The 23,482-nt window shown below is 37.8% G+C and overlaps 1 protein-coding gene across 2 annotated transcripts; it reads right to left on the bottom strand.

The window, feature by feature from the left end:
- Positions 1-4,529: 4,529 nt before the first annotated feature.
- On the bottom strand, positions 4,530-23,437 carry LOC110465447 (MBT domain-containing protein 1-like). 2 transcript variants are annotated; one of them, XM_021521269.1, is made up of 22 exons: positions 23,249-23,437; positions 22,634-22,649; positions 22,166-22,287; positions 21,544-21,724; positions 20,040-20,185; positions 19,784-19,880; positions 19,202-19,281; positions 18,763-18,880; positions 18,126-18,260; positions 16,286-16,374; positions 15,962-16,105; positions 15,489-15,585; positions 15,005-15,084; positions 14,361-14,462; positions 13,551-13,698; positions 12,616-12,695; positions 10,685-10,749; positions 10,022-10,191; positions 9,695-9,802; positions 6,360-6,530; positions 5,626-6,020; positions 4,530-4,755 (listed from the first exon to the last, which is right to left on the bottom strand). In XM_021521269.1, exons 1-22 carry the CDS (start codon positions 23,249-23,251, stop codon positions 4,618-4,620), a joined length of 2,685 nt encoding a protein of 894 aa, XP_021376944.1. In that variant the 5' UTR covers positions 23,252-23,437; the 3' UTR covers positions 4,530-4,617. The 2 variants fall into 2 exon arrangements, with proteins under 2 accessions (XP_021376944.1, XP_021376935.1); XM_021521260.1 differs by having other exon boundaries at positions 9,683-9,802; positions 23,249-23,436.
- Between the last annotated feature and the right edge of the window lie 45 nt (positions 23,438-23,482).

Here is a 23,482-nt window from a genome sequence, read left to right as displayed (position 1 = left end):
TACACATCAACCTATCCTGGTCAGGTGACATGTGGTACCCATCAACCTATCCTGGTCATGTAACATGTGGTACCCATCAACCTATCCTGGTCATGTAACATGTGGTACCCATCAACCTATCCTGGTCAAGTGACATGTGGTACTCATCAACCTATCCTGGTCATGTAACATGTGGTACCCATCAACCTATCCTGGTCATGTAACATGTGGTACCCATCAACCTATCCAGGTCAGGTGATATGTGGTACCCATCAACCTATCCTGGTCACGTGACATATGGTACCCAGTTTTAACAAATTTTCAACAGGCCATGTGATGACAAATTTGAAAAAAAAAAGTATTTGTTCCCGTTACTCGGTTCTATCTTTGACATGTAAATAATGTGTCTAGTCCTTCTTGACCTTCCTGTCAAGTCCAAAACTTAAATTACTTTTGTGTGCCCTTCTTGTGGCAGTAGCAGGAACATAAGTATAAGTGTAATTTATTTGTAGTTTCCTCACAATACCATTCATGCAACATGGCACCTTTATTGCAAAACGTTTTACAAAAAAGTTAAGATCTACCAATGTGGTTAGTTTATTTGATGTCAGATCTAGATGTTTTACTTTTTTGCCCACCTTCCGCAGAAGACGGGCCGTGATCCTATTACCCATCCTTAAACAATTTTAGTAATCACTTTCTTTAGAGGAGTACTTGACAGATGTTTCTAAAATTTGATAGTTGTGCATGTTACCTTTGGAGACTGATTGAAGAAAGAAGATGGCAGCCATATATGTTGGATTTAGACTGTTCAAATTTGTTATCACTATTTCTCAAAAGTACTTGACAGATCTTTCTCATATTTCATGTTGATATCATTTTGAGACAGATACGGAAAATAAGATAGCCAGAAGCCATGGTAGACTTTGACAGTTTCAAGTATGTTATTGCAGATCGTTCTGGAATCTTGTTGCATAAAACATATAATCTGTAATATTGTCAGAGATTATTGATTGCAATAATAATTCAATGGTTTCTCTGTCCTTGACTACTTTTGTATATAAAGGTACACAAAAGCCCTTGTAATGCTTACCTAGGCCGTGTTATACCTCGGCAGTTCAATACTTTTTGTGTTGGCATACATTTGTTTCAGATACAAGACTAATTTTTTGAAAGAATGATTCTATTTTAAGGAATAATGTCTGGTGAACTGTAGCCAGTGACTGATACAAGTTGTCAACAAAAAATAAGCAAATTATATGATTCCCACAACATCTTGAATACCTAGTTTACACAATGCTAGTACCATGCTCGTGTTTGATGCATGGTTAAATGAGAAAATATTGCTATATAATATCCGAGTATGCTGCAATCTAAACAATAACACAACTGGAATTACGTCTCGTATGGAGGTTATATTGATGTCATCCTATTTGTGAAACTTCACACAAGTATTCCTGACATAAATTTCTGGAAACCAGGTTAAAGTCAAGGTCATACACCCAAGGGCAAGGTCACACTCGAGGTCAAGGTCAGCTTCAACATGATGGAAATTTAAAATATAACTTCTTCAGGGTTAAAACTGAAGTTACCAAGTTTGAACTCAATTTCATTATCTCTTGACAGCAAACTTGAGTCTAGCTGAAGGTCATTGTCACAGTTGCAGAATCTGTGCATGATGGCAAAGTAATTGGCTTGTTCTGGTATTCCTTTGAAGTTTTCAGCTTTGTTTCCAAGAAGCTTTGGTCAAATTTACTGTCGCATGTATAGGCCTGATAAAGTTGACCAAAAAGGCATCAATGCAAATCTAGGCAGAGTAGTCTAATGGTAGGGCTTAATAAAATATTATAGAAGGGTCACAGGTTTGAGTCCTCTCATGGCACTGTGTTGCATCTTTGAACAAGATATTATACTCCGCTTGTTCCAGTCTACTCAGCGCTGTAAACGAGTATGTGGTTGGGCAGTGTAGGAATTGTAGATTGCTAGCTGTGAGCGCCTAAATTGCAGCACCAGCATGTATGTTCCCCAGGGAGTTGAGAAAGATATTTCCTGGTTGCTAAGGCCCAGTAACCATGGATAATAATTTGTAAACCGCTATGTGACGATCTAGGATGTGAAAAAGCGGTATACATGTATAAGAACCTCAAATTATGATTATTATTAAACGATAAATTTAAACAACATTTCATCCAGATGTGGATACTGAATTGTAACTACAGATTTTAAGAAATGCACCCCTTCCTCCATATATTATTGACATCATTGTTAAAAACAAGCAAATTCATGGAATTTATATCCCCCGCTTGCAGAACATATTGTAGGTTAACATTATTGAGGTTAGGTTTAACCATGCGAGTATCGTGCTGTTGAGACATAATGTATAGCTTGAAACTTGAAGAAAAAAAAGCAGCACTATACCTGATTGATTAACCGTAAATATGCACAAATCACATCGGTTGGCAAACCTAGCAGGAGTTGGATGTGAATACGGAATGGGTTGAAACATCTGAACAATATCCACAGCATTTATCACACGAAAAACCAAAGAGTGCCAAAGATGGATGGAAAGACAGAGGAACACAAACATTGTTATCAAGTTTGAAGGAATTTGGCTAATATTTGCTCTAGTTATAAAGCGGAAACTGCAAATAATGATGTTTTTTGTTAATCAAGGGGCCATTACTCTGCCAAATGGAGTCCAATTAGAGTGGTCGTCAAATTTGGCCGAGCCCTTAAGGCATTTAACCCTGTGACCAAGTTTGAAGAAAATTGGTTAACACTTGTTATTGCACGGAAACGAAACGCAGCTTTCGGTGAAAAGCGGGGGATAACAATACTGTGTAACGTACAAAATATCATGGGTCTATAGGCTTGAAGACTAGGCATATATATTATTATTATTACAGGGTGTCCACTCACTTTCAGACATATTGAAGTCCTGCCATCACCATCCAACTTCAGTTCTAAATAAAATGCCTCCACAAATCAACTGAAATAAGAAGTTTTTTACCAAAAAAACAACAACACCATATATTATATTTCCATTATTTCATTCAATATAAATGGCATCTAACAAGGAACTAGGACAAGATTTATGGACTTGTGAACTAATGACCGTAGTGATTCTATAATGTCCTTTATAACAGTGGCCTGTGTTAGTTAACAATGTCATTGAAGGGACCTCTGCTGTGGCATTGGTTGACACACGACAAAGGTTACAATATATGATGAAATTTATATAATAAAGCAGATTCACAATGTTGACATGTGGATAAATGCATTAACAGAGGTGTTACCTGCTTAAATATCATATTTCTCACCGGTCTTACCCTGTAGGATGACTACAGTAATTAAATGTATGTTCACAAATGGTTAAACTTGAGTAACGGTTAGCACTGGCCTTCAGGCAACAATACTGTACAACATTTTATGCATCAATACATATCTTTGAACTATTGCAATTTCACATTTAATTCTCTACACTTGTAGATCATGTCTCCACATTTTTCTATTCTGTATTAACAAATTATTGACCAATCCTAACATCAAAATACATTAAATAAACCTGACAACAATTGATTAAAAGTGTCCATAACTTAAAAGTGTTAAGACTAGTTCTTAAAACATTTACAAAATTGTACAGTCATATAGTCATGCATTCACTGTGACTTTATTATTTTTGCAAATAATAAAAGCAAAAAGCACTGGCGAGATCCTGGTTTAAAACAACATAATCTTTACCAAGTAGATCTTAAAAATATTTTTTACCAAGTAGATCTTTGCAATATTTCTTACCAAGCAGATCTTGGTAATAATAAGGACCTTACTAATTCTGAAAGAAGCTAAATGAACACTGCACAGAAGTAAATTTTTGTAGAAACATGTCTTATAAAAATATTACAGTTGTAAGTACATGTTCACATTTCAACGGATAGTTATATAACCAATAATGATGACAACTTTTCCCATGATGGACAACAACATTGTATCGAGCTGTATTTTGGGATATTTCATCCGATTTCTAAAGAACTTTTCAGGACAAGGTATTGTATCAATAACACATATGCAACCGAGACAAATTTACAAAACTACCAACACATTCAAAATCCTTAATTTCTGAAATATATATGCTAAATTATACACTGCGCTAGGATCCTTCACACCTGTCCTGTAACCTATGAAGCTTATCTGGACATTCATATTCTTGCATTGTCTACTGAAGAAAGAAGAAATTGCACTCGGGTCTAGTTTATACCAAAGGGTATACAACTCTAACTAAATCACGAAAATGAGGATACTGATTATGGACAAAAGGCAATAACAGGTACACAACCGAGCAGCGGACCTGCAAGAGTGATAGACACAAGTATCCATATTTGCACAGGTTTATGTAGGTGTCCAATTTAGATTTGTTGTAGGTTTTCAGACTTGTACAGGTTTAATGTATGGGTCCATACTGGTACATGTTTGCTGTAGCTGGCTGTACTTTTACAACTTTGTTATATCTGTCCATACTTGCGTGGGTTTGTTGTATGTTTTTTTTTCAAGACATGCACATGTCTCGTGGAAGTGTTAATTTTTCTCCGACAGTTGTAACAAGACAATGGACCTTGACAGGCTTGCCACAAATTAATTTTGCTATGATGAAGTGATTCCTGGTGAATGTTTTAAGTTTTGAATAAGGTCGTAGATTTTGAGTGAAGCACCAACTTTCATTCCAGTCAAACTAACAATCTGTTCTCGTGTCAACTCCAGAAGTTTCTTTCCATCAATGTTCTGAAATAAAGATGAAAGAGTTATAAAACTGGTAAAAAAAGTTTGCTAGTTTCAAAAAAAAGTTTCGCTTACTATCGATGGTATGAAAAATGAAGTTAACCTGCACCAAACGTTCATGTTCTGATAGAGCAGGTAAATATATGAGCAATGGAGTTTCATGCAACATCTTAGTCCATGTGAACATGTAATCTAGCCTCAGCACTTTATAAAAGAACCTGTGTTACCTAAGTCTGTGAATCCTCAATACTTTTGGTATTATAAATCGCTTGAATTTGTCCGAGTCCTAAATTTATTCCATGATAAGGCAAAACGTTTTGAGCCCTTAAAATATACCTTAGTATACATGTAAGCCTTTGTTAACTAGTCCTTAATATGCTCATTAGTATAAAAGTTTGGACTTCAGTCTGTCAGCCAAAATACTAAATACTGTGTTCAATAGTAAGCCCTTTCTTACCTGGTCTAAATCTGACAGTAAGTCAGATATTTCCAACTCCGTTACCTACTCCTTGTCCAACACCTTCCCTGGTCTATAAACCTTACCTTTTGTAAAGTACACCCATTATCTAGTCTATAAGCCTGTGTTCTGCAGTCTGTAAGCATACATGCATGTTCCCTTGTCTATAAGGCAAGTATTCTCTAGTCTGTAAGCATACATGTTCCCTTGTCTATAAGCCTGTGTTCTCTAATATGTAAGAATACATGTTCCCTATTGTAAAAGCCCTTGTTCCTTAAAGTTTAACTATATACACAACATAATTTATGAACCCTTGTAACCTGGTTCTAAAAACACACCTTTTATCTAGTCTATAAGCCTTTTCCTCAAGTCTTAAAGCATACATATGACCTAGTCTTCAAGTCAGTGTTTCTTACCAACTTGGTGAAGCTGTCACACTGTGCAGCACAATCCTGATCCCTCAGAAAGTGGTTTACATCCCCAACAGTCCATGCGGAGGGGGACACTGTTTTCTGTCTGTTTAATGACACTGTTGCTGATGACCCAGCCTTACCAGGGTCAGAGTAGGTGACTTGGTTGTATTGGGCAGAGTTAATGACCATGGCCAGGTCTGAGGACGAGCCCCTGAGTGGTGACTTAGACAAAAGGAGATTAGACAGAGCAGTCTTGGTGAAGGCCAGACCAGTGGTAGGGGCAGGCGTATAGTCCATAGGCTCCGACTTGATGGTCTCAATGGCAGCTCCCCCAGGGGCATGAGGGCTTAATGTGGGTGGACCATCCACAGCCCCGCTGTCGTCTACCTCCTGCTTTACTGTAAACCAATTAAACTCTATACAAACTATTTTTCATACATGTAATAGCTCACATATCAGTAAAATTGAAGAAGTAAATCTTCTTTACCTTTGAGTTCACAACTGATGTCATATTGTACATGACTCTCAAATTGCCCTATGATACAACCAATTATACAAATTTACTGAATATGACATTTGACATGGTCTGTTTAAACAGGCCTTTGATATGATAATTTTATACCAGGTTTTGACCTTTCACACAATCTGTTTATATTAACCTTTGACACAGCTATTTTATACTAACCTTTGACACCAATTGTCTATACTAACCTTTGACACAAATTGTTTATACTAACCTTTGACAGGGCCTGTACGCCCCTCATCTAAGGGTGGCAGTGTACTAGCATCGGAGTGTGCAGACCGGGTACGGCTGCCGAAGGACAAGAACCCCTGGGCTCTGTCGTTGTTCTGTAGATCTCTGTGAAGGTCCAGCATGGTACTGCCTGGGATCAGTTTAGGCTTCCTCTCTATAATACAAGTATTTCAGTTCATATCTCTAAGTAAAGAGAAGCTACTTGGCTAATGACCAAATGAAGCGATGATAAAACATCTTATCCAATCTTGATGAAAATATATAATTACTTACGCAGGGTTTATCCACTTTTAAACTACAATTATATTCAGGTAAACAAAACAGTGATTAGAGTGTTGTATAGAATTAATAAATATGTCAGGGTGTTACTGTATGGTATAGTGTTACTGTGTATGGTATGGTGTTATTTTGTGTGGAATTCTATATATGGTGCTAGTGGTGTGTGATATGGTGTCAGGTATGCTGTTAATGGTGTGTGGTATGGTGTTAATGGTGTGAGGTATGGTGTTAGCGACGTGTGGTATTGTGTTAGGTGTGTGGTATGGTGTAAGTGATGTGTGGTATGGTGTTAGTGATGTGTGGTATGGTGTTAGTGGTGTGTGTGGTATGGTGTTAGTGGTGTGTGGTATGGGGTTTGTGATGTGTGGTATGGTGTTAGCACTGTGTGGTATTGTGTTAGGGGTGTGGGATGGTGTTAGTGGTGTGTGGTATGGGGTTAGGGGTGTGTGGTATGGGGTTTGTGATGTGTGGTATGGTGTTAGCGCTGTGTGGTATTGTGTTAGGTGTGTGGTATGGGGTTAGTGATGTGTGGTATGGTGTTAGTGGTGTGGGGTATGGTGTTTGTGATGTGTGGTATGGTGTTAGTGATGTGTGGTATGGGGTTAGTGGTGTGTGTTATGGTGTTAGTGATGTGTGGGTGTGGTATGGTGTTTGTGATGTGTGGTATGGTGTTAGTGGTGTGTGTTATGGTGTTAGTGATGTGTGGTATGGTATTAGTGATGTGTGGTATGGTGTTAGTGGTGTTTGGTATGGTGTTTGTGATGTGTGGTATGGTGTTAGCTCTGTGTGGTATTGTGTTAGGTGTGTGGTATGGGGTTAGTGATGTGTGGTATGGTGTTAATGGTGTGTGGTATGGGGTTAGTGGTGTGTGGTATGGTGTTAGTGGTGTGTGGTATGGGGTTTGTGATGTGTGGTATGGTGTTAGCGCTGTGTGGTATTGTGTTAGGTGTGTGGTATGGGGTTAGTGATGTGTGGTATGGTGTTAATGGTGTGTGGTATGGTGTTTGTGATGTGTGGTATGGTGTTAGCTCTGTGTGGTATTGTGTTAGGTGTGTGGTATGGTGTAAGTGATGTGTGGTATGGTGTTAGTGATGTGTGGTATTGTGTTAATGGTGTGTGGTATGGTGTTTGTGATGTGTGGTATGGTGTTAGTGATGTGTGGTATGGTGTTAGTGGTGTGTGGTATGGTGTTTGTGATGTGTGGTATGGTGTTAGCACTGTGTGGTATTGTGTTAGGTGTGTGGTATGGTGTTAGTGATGTGTGGTATGGTGTTAATGGTGTGTGGTATGGTGTTAGTGATGTGTGGTATGGTGTTAGTGGTGTGTGGTATGGTGTTAGTGGTGTGTGGTATGGTGTTAGTGGTGTGTGGTATGGTGTTAGTGGTGTGTGGTATGGTGTTAGTGATGTGTGGTATGGTGTTAGTGATGTTTGGTATGGTGTTAGTGATGTTTGGTATGGTGTTAGCACTGTGTCGTATTGTGTTAGGTGTGTGGTATGGTGTTACTGCTGCGGGTATGGTGTTAGTGATGTGTGGTATGGTGTTAGTGTTGTGTAGTATGGTGTTAATGGTGTGAGGTATGGTGTTAGTGATGTGTGGTATGGTGTTAGTGGTGTGTGGTGTGGTATTAGCGACGTGTGGTATTGTGTTAGGTGTGTGGTATGGTGTTAGTGGTGTATGTTATGTGATATGGTGTTAGTGATGTGTGGTATGGTGTTAGCGCTGTGTCGTATGGTGTTAGTGATGTGTGGTATGGTGTTAGCACTGTGTGGTATGGTGTTAGTGGTGTGTGGTATGGTGTTAGTGATGTTTGGTATGGTGTTAGCACTGTGTGGTATTGTGTTAGGTGTGTGGTATTGTGTTAGGTGTGTGGTATGGTGTAAGTGATGTGTGGTATGGTGTTAGCACTGTGTGGTATTGTGTTAAGTGTGTGGTATTGTGTTCGGTGTGTGGTATGGTGTTAGTGATGCAGGTATGGTGTTAGTGATGTGTGGTATGGTGTTAGTGTTGTGTAGTATGGTGTTAATGGTGTGAGGTGTGGTGTTAGTGATGTGTGGTATGGTGTTAGTGGTGTGTGGTGTGGTATTAGCGATGTGTGGTATTGTGTTAGGTGTGTGGTATGGTGTTAGTGGTGTATGTTATGTGATATGGTGTTAGTGATGTGTGGTATGGTGTTAATGGTGTATGTTATGGTGTGTGGTATGGTGTTAGTGATGTGTGGTATGGTGTTAGCGCTGTGTGGCATGGTGTCAGTGTGTATGATATGGTACAGTGTTAATGTGTGCTTAGAGTGTTAGTGTGTGTGATGTGGAGTTAGTGGAGTGTGGTATGGTGTTTGTGGTGTGTTGTATGGTGTTAGTGGTGTATGTTATGTGATATGGGGTTAGTGATGTGTGGTATGTTAATGGTGTGTGGTATGGTGTTAATGGTGTATGTTATGGTGTGTGCTATGGTGTTAGTGATGTGTTGTATGGTGTTAATGGTGTATGGTATGGTGTGTGGTATGGTGTCAGTGTATATGATATGGTATAGTGTTAATGCGTGCTTAGGGTGTTAGTGTGTGTGTTGTGGAGTTAGTGGTGTGTGGTATGGTGTTTGTGATGTGTGGTTTGGTGTTTGTGGTGTGTAGTGTGGTATTAGCGATGTGTGGTATGGTGTTTGTGATGTGTGGTATGGTGTTAGCGCTGTGTGGTATGGTGTCAGTGTGTATGATATGGTATAGTGTTAATGTGTGCTTAGGGTGTTAGTGTGTGTGATGTGGAGTTCATGTGTTTATGGTGCACGAAGTGTTCGTGATGTGATGTTAGTGTGCATGGCATGGTAAAATTGTATGTGTTTAAGTTGTTACTGTGTGTGGTATGGTGTTGGTGTGTTTATGGTGTTACCCTGTTAGATATGGTGTTGCTATGTGTAATATAGTGTTACTGAGTACAGTACTGTGTTTGCACTGTTATATTATGCAGTATCAAAGCATACAATTCATACATTTCAAGCAGAATATGAAAAGAGTGAGTAAAATGACACTAACTTGTGGACTTACTTTTGCGCGGTCCCTTGTAGATTTGCGTCTTGCCTTTGCGCTTTTTGGAGTGACTGTCTGGGGTTTTGTTTGACTTTGGTGCTGGAGGTATTGGTGCGGGAGGTTCAACTACAGTACACACAGCAAAATAAAAACATATAAAATATATTTAGGACAAAATTAATGCAGGTCATGAAATCCTCCTCCAAACCCCCCCCCCAACTTCCATCACTGATACTTTATCAAATCACTATGAAACAAATTTATTATAACATATTAATTATACAAATCATCACTTTGTGACATCCTTATTATGTATCACCCTTTCTGTTTTACTATATTACCAACCTTTCACTCTTGGTCCTTCCAGGCCATAGTTCATGACCTCACACCAGCCTGCAGGGTACAGGTCAGGAGATTCACTGTCTACCCATTGATCATACTCATTCTCCCAGCCATCAAAGTGGATACGTAGCAGTCGGCCCACCACCTTACTGACAGTTGCCACACAGATAAGTCTACAATTGTAAAATAAACATTTATTACTTTGACTTCTGTCATAAACCGCAATAGTCAATGACATTTCCATTTCTCTATCGTCTGATACTTATCGAGCAAATGTTAATTTTATCTCTCTGTATGGTACTGGCAGGTCACATGACAGGTCACATGACAATCCCTGTCTTCCTGCTGTCAGGTAAAGCAGGTCACATAAAAACCCCTTATCTGTCTGCTGTCTAGAATAACAGTTCTTATTGATTTGCTGTACTAACAGGTCATGAAAGACATTTATGTAAATTGTAATCAAAGAATATTCCTAACATGAAAGAAGGATTTGTGGTACAGTGCACATCAAATTCAGTTTTTGTAGTTTGGGGGCTGTATACCGCTGTACTAGAAAGATTGTGACTGTATGACAGCCATATTTGAATCTAAGAATTGCCAGAAAATGAAATCAGATGTCAGAGAAGATTGGATATAGAGGTGAAGGGTTAGGTTACATGTGCATACCTGGGCTCCATCAGATCAACTGCCTCTACTTTATGACTAGGTTTAAAACCATGCTTTGGTATTTCCTGAAATAAAAATGCAGTGTTAGATCCTAGTAAATTATTCTGATAACCAAGTAGTTCTGTTAATTCTTGCTGACAAGGTAAAAATGTTCTCAAAGACTGAAATGTGTGGATAAACTGCACTACTTAAATTGGCGAGAAAAGAAGACAATGTCTGCAAGACATGAATGCCCTCGCTCCCACATAAATTTAGAGTCCCCGGTAATTTTTCGATAGAAAAAAATCCAAAATATAATAACGGTCTTGACAATGGAACCCTGAAATATTTGTAAAGAATTGAAGTGCATGAGAGATGTCACTGAATTAAGTGATAAGTTTCTATAACAACTCTTGATTTTGACCATAGAAACATAAAAAACAAACTTAAGGTTATTCCTATACTTGACTTTTGACTTTTGTTAAAAGTTTGAACAAAATCTGTAATAAAAGAATCAAAAGATCTGAGAGAGATCTTGGTGCCTACTGTCATAAGATCGTCATTAGTTCAATGCAAGTTTTATGTTTTCTCTTACATTCTCCTATAAAAGTATATTTGCTTGATAGCCATGTCTGACAATAGTAAATACATCTTTTGGTAACATTTGATCAAAACTTCATACTTCTGTGTTTGACAAGAGCTTTCAATGTGAGGTTGTAACTTAACCTAGTTACTAGTCTAAGAATAGTAAGGTGTAACAAGAGGCCCAATGGGCCTGCATCGCTCACCTGGTATTAATCTCACACTTGTAATCTTAAAAGTGGACTAAAATACAGCAACAAGCAGAATATCAGTGTTTGATTCATAAGAACCTACGACTTAAACATATGACGCCTGTGACCTTAAATGTCGAACAAGGACATTAGGTTGATCAGAGTTTATAGTCTTCCAACCCAGCATGCTTCTGGAAAAATATCCTTACCCTTGGCCTTTTGCTTATCAAGAAGAAGTCGTTTAAAGGTTTTTAAACATATTTGACCCCTGTGACCTTGAATAAGTCAAGGTCATTCATTTGAACAAGCTTGGTAGTCCTTCATCCCAGCATGCTACAGGCCCAATATCAGTACCCTGGGCCTTTTGGTTATTGAAAAGTCGTTGTTTAAAGATTTTAAGACATCTGACCCCTGTGACCTTGCAAGTGGGTCAAGGTCATTTATTTAAACAAACTTGGTAGCCCCTCATCCCAGCATGTTACTGGCCAAATATCAATATCCAAGGCCATTTGGTTATTGAGATGAAGTTGTTTAAAGGTTTTTAACATATTTGACCCCTGTGACTTGAAAGTGGGTCAAGGTCATTTATTTGAACAAACTTGGTAGCCCTTCATCCCAGCATGCTCATGGCCAAATATCATCATCCAAAGCTGTTTGGTTATTGAGAAGTTTTTTTTAAAGGTTTTAAACATATTTGACCCCTGTGACCTTGAAAATTGGTGAAGATCTTTTGTTTGAACAAACTTGGTAGCCCTTCATACTACTGTTACTGGCCAAATATCATCACCCTAGGTGTCTTAGTTTTTCAGAAGAAGTCGTTTGAAGATTTTAACATATTCAACTCCTGTGACCTTGAAAGTGGGTCAAGGTCATTCATTTGAATAAACTTGGTAGCCCTTCATCCCAGCATGCTACTGCCCAAAAATCATCAGCCTGGGCCTCTTGGTTATTTAGAAGAAGTTGTTTAAAGTAAAAAGTTGACGCTGGACAGATGGACGCTGCACCATGGCATAAAAACAGATGAAGGGAGACTTTTTATTGAGTTTTCCTATTAACTACGTAAAAGTACTTCTTAGGATATATGGTGATAAAAAAATAACTTAAAATACCAATATGCAATGCAAGATGGCTTCGATCCTTATCCCCTCCAAAATCATTATGGAATTGTAGCTTTCCTACCTTATCAAACAATTTGACAGGAGCAGCAGTTGACTTGGACTGCTTCAAATACTCGAACCACTTAAACTGGCCTTTGTAGCCTACAACAAAAAACAGCAGTCAATAAACAGTGATCATGATGTGAAAATCACACCCTGTCCACAATTCACATCCAGTCCAAAAGTCAGAGACCATAAGTCACTCTCAGTCCACAAGTCAGAGTCCATAAATCACACCTAGTCCACTCCCAATCTAAAAATCACATCCAGTCAACAACACACCATCCTCAATATCCAGGGGTTACGCTCACTTTCACTCTCTGCACCCCTGGAATATGTCATAGCAAAATTGAAGGCTCGGTGAGCCCCACCTCGTTCATCCTTTGATGTACATCAAAAAAATCTCGCTGTCACGTAACAGTAAAAATTCACAAGCTTTGAAGTCGGGCGTCTTTCCTTCGTAACCTTTAAAGGACAAGTATCAGCCTAGCGATTGGTCAGGTGTTTTTTTACCCGACACCAATCAAACGGCTATCTTCGTGCCTTCGATTTTGCTATGACATATTCCAGCGGTGCAGAGAGCGAAAGTGAGCATAACCCTTGGATATCGAGTATGACAACATACATATATATACATTTCACAAGCCACAGAGAATACATATAAAGTCACACCCATTTCACACAGTCCAGAAATCACATCCCATCCACAGCTCATATGTACAATCACAAGCCACAGAGAGTACACAAGCCACACAGTCCAGTCCAGTATAGTATACAAGTTACACACATACAGTCCACATACCACACACAACCCATATACCAAACATACATTTCCCCAAGCCAAATACAGCCCCATATAGGTCCAGTTTACAAGTCATACACAATTGATTAGTAAATGTCCACATGTCAAACATCGTCCACAAGTCACTACACACAAAGACCAGTAGTCACATTTACCTCGTGGAGGTGTGAGGTCCAGTCCATTGATCTCACAGAAGCCGACAGGGAAGATACAGGGTGAGGATGTATGATAACAGAACCAGTCAGAGCCATTCTGGGCCATGGAGCCATCTATACCAATCATCAGATAGTTGTTCTTCAATACCTTCAAAATAGATAAACAAACACATTTAAATATTCACCTTATATTTAAGGAATACTTTTCAATTTTGAGCAGGTTCTGACGTAATTATCTTTGCCATTTATGCAATATCAACTCAACTGATGTTAATACCTCATAACCAGATCAAAATAGAAAAGTATTCCTTAAATTAAGTACATAAAAGAATAAGTAAGTATACAATAATACAAGTTAGTATACAAACACAGCAGGAAATAGTTTCTACATCACAGCTAAAAGATCTTTATATTAAAAGTGGACTTTCAAAGGATTTTATATCCTGTATATGCTTTATATATTTTATTAGATTAAATTTGTTTGTGCTTGTAAATATACATCAATTCATGTAAATACCAACTCATGTCAACAAAGAACTCAGAAAACAAGTCACTACACCCAAATACAGGTAAATACACAATTTAACGAGATAAATAAAGTGCCTATAGAAAGGTAATACATAAATACAGGTAAATTACAAACACAGCTGTCAGCATCAAATATTGTACCTACAGCACAGGTAAATACACATGAATACACATACCAAGGTACACAGGTTCAGTATATCACCACTGTTCTGTAAAAATGTGTTTTGACACCATTTGACCAATAAACTTACAGGTATAGGAATCAAATTATAAAAAACCCACCTTCATGACAGTAGCTACACAGATAGCAGACAGGTTAAGTGGATCAATGGCCTCTAATTTCATTCCAACCTGGAACTTCAGGTCACCCATGGGCTCCTTCACCTGGCAACAGAAAAAACATTGTTACAACAACCTCACATAATCTTTGGCAAGGAAGTCATCTCTGTTTCCATAGAAGAAAACCATAGTGTATGTTGAATTTGGATGTGTTATTAGCGAAACGCCCTTTATAGGCTTATAGGTACAGGTATTAACTTTTGAATGACCCTTTTCATATCATCTGCAAATGCCATCAGTCAAATCAAAATAATTGTTAATATGTTTATAGTTTGAGATTTTCAACAATAAATGCCTATAGCTATTTTTTCCTCACTGAATACAACAAATACATTTCGCAAGAATATAGGTGCAGATTAACAATTCCTTTCATCAAGGGTTTGTCCAAAATGATTTTTTCTTTTATTCAATCAGCCATCTTGTAAAGGTTTAGCAACAGTCCATTCTACTGACACAAAGGGACACATCATAATCTTCAAATAGTGTAAGATTTTCCAGCTCTCACACTAATGGGACAGCTGGTTTAAAACCATCTTTGAACAAGCTTTAATACATGCTTAACAGACAATTATCTCAAGAAGCCTGACCTTGTGGAACATGTCTGGAACAGCATCAGTAGGATGGTAGTTCTCTGTGATTATCTTGTTGAGACACTCGTTTTTATACTCTGTAAAACAACAGACATACCACATCATAGTTATATATTTATATTTTTTTATCTCATTAGGCAGGCAAGTACGACTTGTGAACAGAGTTATATCTAGTGTTTGTAGACGTACATAGAACTGTTAGACAGTGAGTGTTATAACAATACCAAAACTTTACAAATAATGTTGTCTTTCTGTTCATATTAAATACTCCTATCTCATTGGTCAAGTTTTCTTTTCATTTATCAGTGGAAGACAATATATTGAATAGCAACTATATACTGCAATTTGTACAGCTAATATTATCATTTCATATGTATAATGCAAACAGTTAACATGACTTTGAATTTTATTTCAGTACTTTTTTAAATATGTTTCACCAGCATTGACATTTGGAATGGATCCAAGAGGTTCAGACACTTACCCTGGATGGCATGGAGTTTGTGGCCAGACCTTTGCGACCAAGTGATGGGATGCACCAGGGGAGATCTCATATGACACCAAAAGTCATCGTTCTCCTCCTACAGAACAAAAACTTATATCACTTGTCAGTTTTATGTTAAAGAGATGTTTTGGTAGATTTCAGCATATATTTCATTTTGATGTTGATCCTATACAAAATTGAAAGGGAAAAAAGGAAAGAACTGAATATATTTAAACTTGTATCTTACAATCAAGAATTATCTACCCTACAGTGGACTCTAGGTTTTTCAAACATGGACCTCTGACAGAAGCGATTTATTTGCTGTAATTTGTGACAACCAGAAGCGACATAAGATACATTTTGTGAAATTGACTAACAACAGAAGTAATTCAATACCTACACCAACTGACGATGGTGTACGTCTTAAATGTTTCTTCTTGTTTAAATGGAATACACTTTGGTATAATACTAACCTTGGAGTCCACATATTGTAGTCTTAGACGGCCTCCAATTACTTCATCAACTGTAGCAACCCTCATGGCCGACACACACATCTTATCCACAACCTCAACATTAACCCCTTTTTTGAATCGGTGATTACTAATGCTCTCCACTACCTACAAACAATATGTAAGCAATATGTGATTGTTGTATATAATCGTTGTAACAGTACTATTCATTTTACTCACGATATATAAGACAACATGATAGGTCATAAGATTTGCTAAAAGCATATTTCTGATTTCATTATCATGATATTACTCCTATTTAGGAAGTCATACAAAAAGTTAGCCTACCTTATTGTAGAAATTACTGGGTAGGGTGCGTGAGCCAGTCAGTCTCTTCACCAGATATTCCTTCCAGTCTAGATACTTATGCTGTATTGCTGTAAGTAGATGTGGCATACAAACACTCCCTCAATCACATGTACATCAACATTCTTACCAATCAGTACAAGTACATATTAGGCTATTGAAGTTAGTTATTGTTAAATTTTCAACACTTTTATCAAACATTATAATCTCAATTGTAGTTGTATTTTACAAGTTACAATACAATAAATAAGCTACTTTCTACTTCTTTAATCATGTTTAACTACGCAAATTTTTGGAGATGTTTTTTTTTTAATTCAGTACCAGACTCCACAGAATTTCCCACAGTGAAAAACACAACACTTTTCTCCAAACATCTAAAATGGCACTGCAAATGATAAAATGGCACAAACAATATAATTCAAACGTCTTGATGGTTTCACTTTGCTGGTATTTACTGGTTGGTACTAGGGGCTTGCCTATAGTAAATAGGTACATGTAGTACCATACATATGTCGATGATACTAACATAGTGTTGTACTATGGTACTTACATGGTGCGGTACTATGGTACTTACATAGTGTGGTACTATGGTACTTACATAGTGTGGTACTATGGTACTTACATAGTGTGGTACTATGGTACTTACATAGTGTGGTACTATGGTACTTACATAGTGTGGTACTATGGTACTTACATAGTGTGGTACTATGGTACTTACATAGTGTGGTACTATGGTACTTACATAGTGTGGTACTATGGTACTTACATAGTGTGGTACTATGGTACTTACATAGTGTGGTACTATGGTACTTACATAGTGTGGTACTATGGTACTTACATAGTGTGGTACTATGGTACTTACATAGTGTGGTACTATGGTACTTACATAGTGTGGTACTATGGTACTTACATAGTGTGGTACTATGGTACTTACATAGTGTGGTACTATGGTACTTACATAGTGTGGTACTATGGTACTTACATAGTGTGGTACTATGGTACTTACATAGTGTGGTACTATGGTACTTACATAGTGTGGTACTATGGTACTTACATAGTGTGGTACTATGGTACTTACATAGTGTGGTACTATGGTACTTACATAGTGTGGTACTATGGTACTTACATAGTGTGGTACTATGGTACTTACATAGTGTGGTACTATGGTACTTACATAGTGTGGTACTATGGTACTTACATAGTGTGGTACTATGGTACTTACATAGTGTGGTACTATGGTACTTACATAGTGTGGTACTATGGTACTTACATAGTGTGGTACTATGGTACTTACATAGTGTGGTACTATGGTACTTACATAGTGTGGTACTATGGTACTTACATAGTGTGGTACTATGGTACTTACATAGTGTGGTACTATGGTACTTACATAGTGTGGTACTATGGTACTTACATAGTGTGGTACTATGGTACTTACATAGTGTGGTACTATGGTACTTACATAGTGTGGTACTATGGTACTTACATAGTGTGGTACTATGGTACTTACATAGTGTGGTACTATGGTACTTACATAGTGTGGTACTATGGTACTTACATAGTGTGGTACTATGGTACTTACATAGTGTGGTACTATGGTACTTACATAGTGTGGTACTATGGTACTTACATAGTGTGGTACTATGGTACTTACATAGTGTGGTACTATGGTACTTACATAGTGTGGTACTATGGTACTTACATAGTGTGGTACTATGGTACTTACATAGTGTGGTACTATGGTACTTACATAGTGTGGTACTATGGTACTTACATAGTGTGGTACTATGGTACTTACATAGTGTGGTAATATGGTACTTACATTTCGGTGGTACTAGAGGCTTGCCTATGGTAGCACACCAGCCAACAGGGTGAACATCTTGTGTGCACAGATTCATCCAGAAGTCATAGCTAGTGTCATTGCCGAATCCCTCAAACCTCATCAGAGATTTGTAACCTACAAAAGGATAGATTTTCAGTCAGCAGAGAAAACATTGAATGGCCAATACTCAAAATCAAACAGGGACCAATGAGCAGTGAGCAAACAGTCTAAATTATTTAAACTGTTAGCACAAAATTATCATGAGAGGACTAATAAAACAGGCAGGGAAAACAATGACTGACTGATAATGGTAGAATAAAATCATCATGGAGACAAATGGAACAGTGATTAAAAACATAAGAGTGATGAAGATGCTATAATTTATTAACAAAATATACACCTGCTAAGTCAGAATTTTTTCTTAAGACTTATTTCAGGTACAAACATATAGGGGAGAGGCATTTATAATTGATACTATGCAGTTGGGCCTGGTTGGATCAAAAATCATTGTTTATTTTTAAATAGTTGGTACAAGGAAAAAATAAATGTTATTATTGGGACACAAAAAAATGCCCCAAATTATCTATTTCAGGCATATCTCCAAGACACAGGAAGTAAGTTGCTGTGGTCTGTTTACCTGCTATCTTTATTACAGTTGCTATCCAGTAGGCGTGTTCTGGAAGGTCACACTCATGGTTTTGAATTTCCACCTTCATCCCAACAGTGATGTTGAGCCAGTTGTCAGACATTGGGCACTGTACAGGAAAATAAGTTAACAGGGGTTACAGTAGATAGTTCACACTTCTCACTAAACCATCTTTGATGTCAGATCAGAACAAGTCAGGGATTCAGACTTGCATGTTCACCAAAATAGATACAATACTGACAATACAACATTAAGATGCCCTCACTAGTTGAACAATATAGTTATACTACAGTCCAAATAGAAATACACCAAACAATCCTCTTTGACATTAGTTACAACATTGACAATGTTTGGATGACTGTCAATGCATACATAGTAACAATTAAAAGCTAATCAAACTTGTGTTTGTGGTTTATCAATTCTGTCTTACATGTTTAAAACAGCTGACGGAAGCTGCATCAGATGATGTGGAAGACAAGTATGGACCCCAATCAAACCCTTTCACTCCACCTGCAATGCAAAAAACAACAACATAATAATAAATCAAAGTACTGAACGTCCTGAAAGGCTAAACATATGACGTTGTCAATTTACATCATCTTTAAAATTTGGTGTCATAGATACAGTATGCCAAAAATAAATGACACTGCACCATTAGCTGTGTCATCCTTCAAGGACTCACTCGTGATGCTAGAGGCCAAAAAGGTGGAAATCTAAATTAGTCTTAACTACTGTTGAAACAGAAGAGTAGCTGCATAAAGTCCATTAGTTTATATGATTTTCAAAAATTAGAGGTGTACCAATATTCTAGGAATACTGGTAGCATGCTATAATTGGTAATATTTAATTTTGTCTCCTGACGTCAAGTGCTAGTCTTAAATTGCAAAACAGTGTTCATAAAGTGACCAAAATTTGACATATTAAATCAAGTAAACCAACAGGAAGTTTAAACCAACTTTGACAACCTAAATCCATGAATTACCTTGATGACTGGTGACGGTTTTTGGCTTACCTGGACGACTGGTGACGGTTTTTGGCCAGGACATTTGTTTGATAGGCTGTGTAGCTTGTTTGCCTGGAGAATTCAGCTTCTTGCCAGCAATTTTTTTCTGTAGTAAAGATAAATAAAAAGTTACCAGTGATATCATATATCTGCCAACAGAAAAATAACTAGGATTGATAACCTTAAGCTTTTTAATAAACAAGTTGTTAAGAAGATAATTGTGATCCAGGAATGACTAGTTATCTGTACAATGAGATTGAGTTACCTGCGGTGCTGTAGATTCCTTAGCGCTAGGTTTGCCTTCTCTCTGAGCGGTAGCGAAGCTCCTTGAACAGGAGAGACTACAGAAGCGCTTGGACTTGGAGTAGAATGCATGTTTGATCCCAACAGCTCCACATCTCTCACATGTCGCTATAGATTAAAGACATAAGTCAGTTCTTAAAGTGAAAGGCACACTTTGTGTGAATGTCATCAAAGATATTACTTTCCAGTTAAGCATAAAAAATATTATGCTACAGATTTCTACTCGTATTCAGTAAAGAAAGTTTAAACAAAAGGCCCAGAGGGCCTGTATATCTCACCTGGAAATGTTAGCAAAATTGAAGTAAGAATAGCCAGATGTTACTGGAAGTGTACATGTATTAATTACATGGTTAGTCAGGGGTTATATTTATATGCAATTGACAAAATCCTGCCATTCCTAAAGCTAAAGGAGGATTTCAAAGAATTTGCTATGTTTCCTCTATTGGGCCTCGCCCCTTTGCTCCAAAGTGGGGTCAGACCAACTATACAGAATTAGGTCTCCTTCACCCAAGGGTGCTTCATCCCAAATTTAATCAAAACCCTGTCATTCCTACAGAAGAAGGATTTTGAAAAATTTGCTATGTTTCCCCATTGGGCCCCACCCCTCAGGCCCCAGGGGGTTCAAAACCACCATGTACACAAAATTGATTTCCCTTCCAAATAGGATACTACTCCTTAAATTTGATCAAAATACCTTCATCCCAACATAAGAAGAAGGATAACAAAGCTTTTCCTCTATATCCCTTATTGGGTCACGTCTCTCTTCCCAAAGGGGGTCAGACCTACTATTTATATAAAATTGGTTCCCCTTCACCCAAGGGTGCTTCAAACCAAATTTAATCTAAATCCTGTCATTCCTACAGAAGAAGAAGGAATTCGAAGAATTTGCTATGTTTGCCCTATTGGGCCCCCTCCTCTGCCCCCAGGGGGCCACACTCACCATTTATACAAAATTGAGCCCCCTTGGTCCAAGGATTATTGAGACTAAATTAGAATAAAATCCCTTAATCCATGCGACAGAAGAAATATTTTAAAGGTTTTACCACCATTCCCCCTATTCGGCCCAGTGTCTCTGCCCCCAGGGGAACCACATCCACTGTTTATACAAAATTGAGTCCCCTTGGCCCAAGGATGCTCCAGACTAAATTAGGATAAAATCCCTTTGGAAGAAAAAATATTTTAAAGGTTTTACCCCCATTTCCCCCTACCCCAAGGGGGCCTCACCCACCGTTTATACAAAATTGAGTCCCCCTGGTCTATAAGGATGCTCCAGACCAAATTTAGTCAAAATCTACTTAGCCGTTCAGGACTAGTAGTGTTTTAAAGGAAAAGATGACGGACTGACGATGGACGCTGCATTATAGCATAAGCTTACCATGGTCCTTCGGACTAGGTGAGCTAAAAATGTCTTTTCTTAGCAACTTACTGTTACATTATGTTATACAAACATTGGCTAGATTACATACCCATTCCATCCTTGCCATTGATGAATCTAAAGGGTGTAGGCTGTCCTGTGGACTGGAAATTGTAATTGTCATAGCCAGGTTTTTCATTTTCACCATCATCAGATGATGAGCTGCCCGACATTTCATTGTAACTGTCGTAGCCATCATACAGTCCGAGATTGCTCATGTAGTCATCTTCTCCCTACAAAACAGGTCTACAGTGTAAAATATTTTCATAATTTAACAGAGAATGTTTCTATAGGAAAATGCTTTGAAAATATTGTGCTGTGATATCTCTATTGATAGACATTTCTCTATGAGATCAGCACAAACAGTGTAACTGATGTTACATCAATAATGGTGATATGCTACTCTGTTAACGTTTGACCCTATCACTTACCCTAATGTTGATGTAAGCCTCCATAGTAATGCTTCCATAAATTGACCAAGCCATCTCACCACTTATTACTGTTGTCATAGATACAACCATCTACTTACCCCACATTGTTGTCATAGAGAAAGCTGACAATCCCATATTTATCCCCATGTTTGTTGTCGTCATCATCATATACCAAATGATACCAATGTGTTCAATTTGTCATATTACACAAGTGTATAATACATATACTGTTGTTATATTTACCCCCATGTTGCTGCTGTCGTACACAGAGTCTGAGCGAGCATCTGCCAGGCTGTGATTAGAGTCCTCCTGTTTGGGAAACGTCTCACCATCTGCTTGTCCAGGTACACTCCATCCTCCCCAGTCTGACAAATTTACAACAGGTTTCATTACACAAATACCTCATTGTCATCAACTACTTGCATGTTAATCAAACATTTTTTTTTAATTTAACTTATATATTGACCGATACTATTGACATAGTTATTGGAGGTTTCAGAGGTGAAAAAAGGCCACTTTGAAGGTTTGGAAAACATTTCAGATTTGTTCAAGATTAAGGAAAATGTTCAATGTTTGCAATAAAACAACCAACCCACAAAATGGTCAATGAACAATTGCAATGGCAATTTTTATTTCACACTAAGCAATGCTATTCAAATATAATTAAAAAAGGTTTTCATTCCCATGCCATAAAACCTGCTTGATTCTTACCTGTATCAGTCTGATCCTGAAAAATACAAAATGAACACATGAAATTATGTAGAATAGGTTGAATTATTAGAGATGGTCCTGTAGTAAATGATGTAGTAAATCAAAGAGGCTACTAATGTGACCATATTGTAATTAAAAGGGAAATTTACCCAAGTAGAATGCAGTTTATATCACCACAAACTATAGTGTGTAACATGTGTAGGTGCTTCAATAGTCTTATTACTTTGCGAAATTTTGATAAACTTGACTTCAATGTTTGGAAATACCGCATAACTAGGCAATGTTAAGTAGATTCCAAATATAGGTCAGTCCGATGTACTGTACATGTAAAATAGGTTATGTTTATGTCGGAGACGCGTGACCAACTTCCAGCCTTGAAATGCCTGAACTTATTGTTTATATGATATAAGTTTTATTTAAGAATGTCGTGAAAGAACCAACGTGTAGTACCGATAAACACGACACAGAAATTGTTCCTTACATCTCAATTCAGTAAATGTGATATTACAACCTGTCAAAATATAAACACAGACTTCATGTGCCACGACCCAAGAGCCACCAACCAAAACATTCGCTTGCAAGCTCGCTTACTGCATGTCAGACGTAGATACTTACCATTTTGGTTCATAGAACAACCATTCAATGATCTTTTTAGAAGACCGCGATAAAATATCCAGTCGAGGACACAGAAATAACGTAGAATTTGCCCCCTTCGTATTCGTGTGGAAACAAAATTTCCGCTGGTGCCTAGATTTTCAGGGACAACAAAGGTGCACTTCATTCCGCATGCGCAATGCATTCATACGATTTTCTTACAGAGCCTTTCATTGGCCGATATTTTACAATAAT

This window comes from Mizuhopecten yessoensis, unplaced genomic scaffold, assembly GCF_002113885.1.
Source record: "Mizuhopecten yessoensis strain PY_sf001 unplaced genomic scaffold, ASM211388v2 scaffold1581, whole genome shotgun sequence".
NCBI classification, from domain to species: domain Eukaryota; kingdom Metazoa; phylum Mollusca; class Bivalvia; order Pectinida; family Pectinidae; genus Mizuhopecten; species Mizuhopecten yessoensis.
Note: the sequence above shows the minus strand (reverse complement) of the source record. Positions and strands in the feature narration are given on the sequence as shown.

What these genes read in the sequence shown, in the direction of transcription:
- LOC110465447 (XM_021521260.1), bottom strand. An exon ending in GTGTAGCTACTGTCATGAAG is followed by an intron (nt 13,699 to 14,360) that starts GTGGGTTTTTTA and finishes TCTATTTTGAAG; the next exon opens with GTATTGAAGAACAACTATCT. An exon ending in GCGTACAGGCCCTGTCAAAG is followed by an intron (nt 6,021 to 6,359) that starts GTTAGTATAAAC and finishes ATTGGTTTACAG; the next exon opens with TAAAGCAGGAGGTAGACGAC.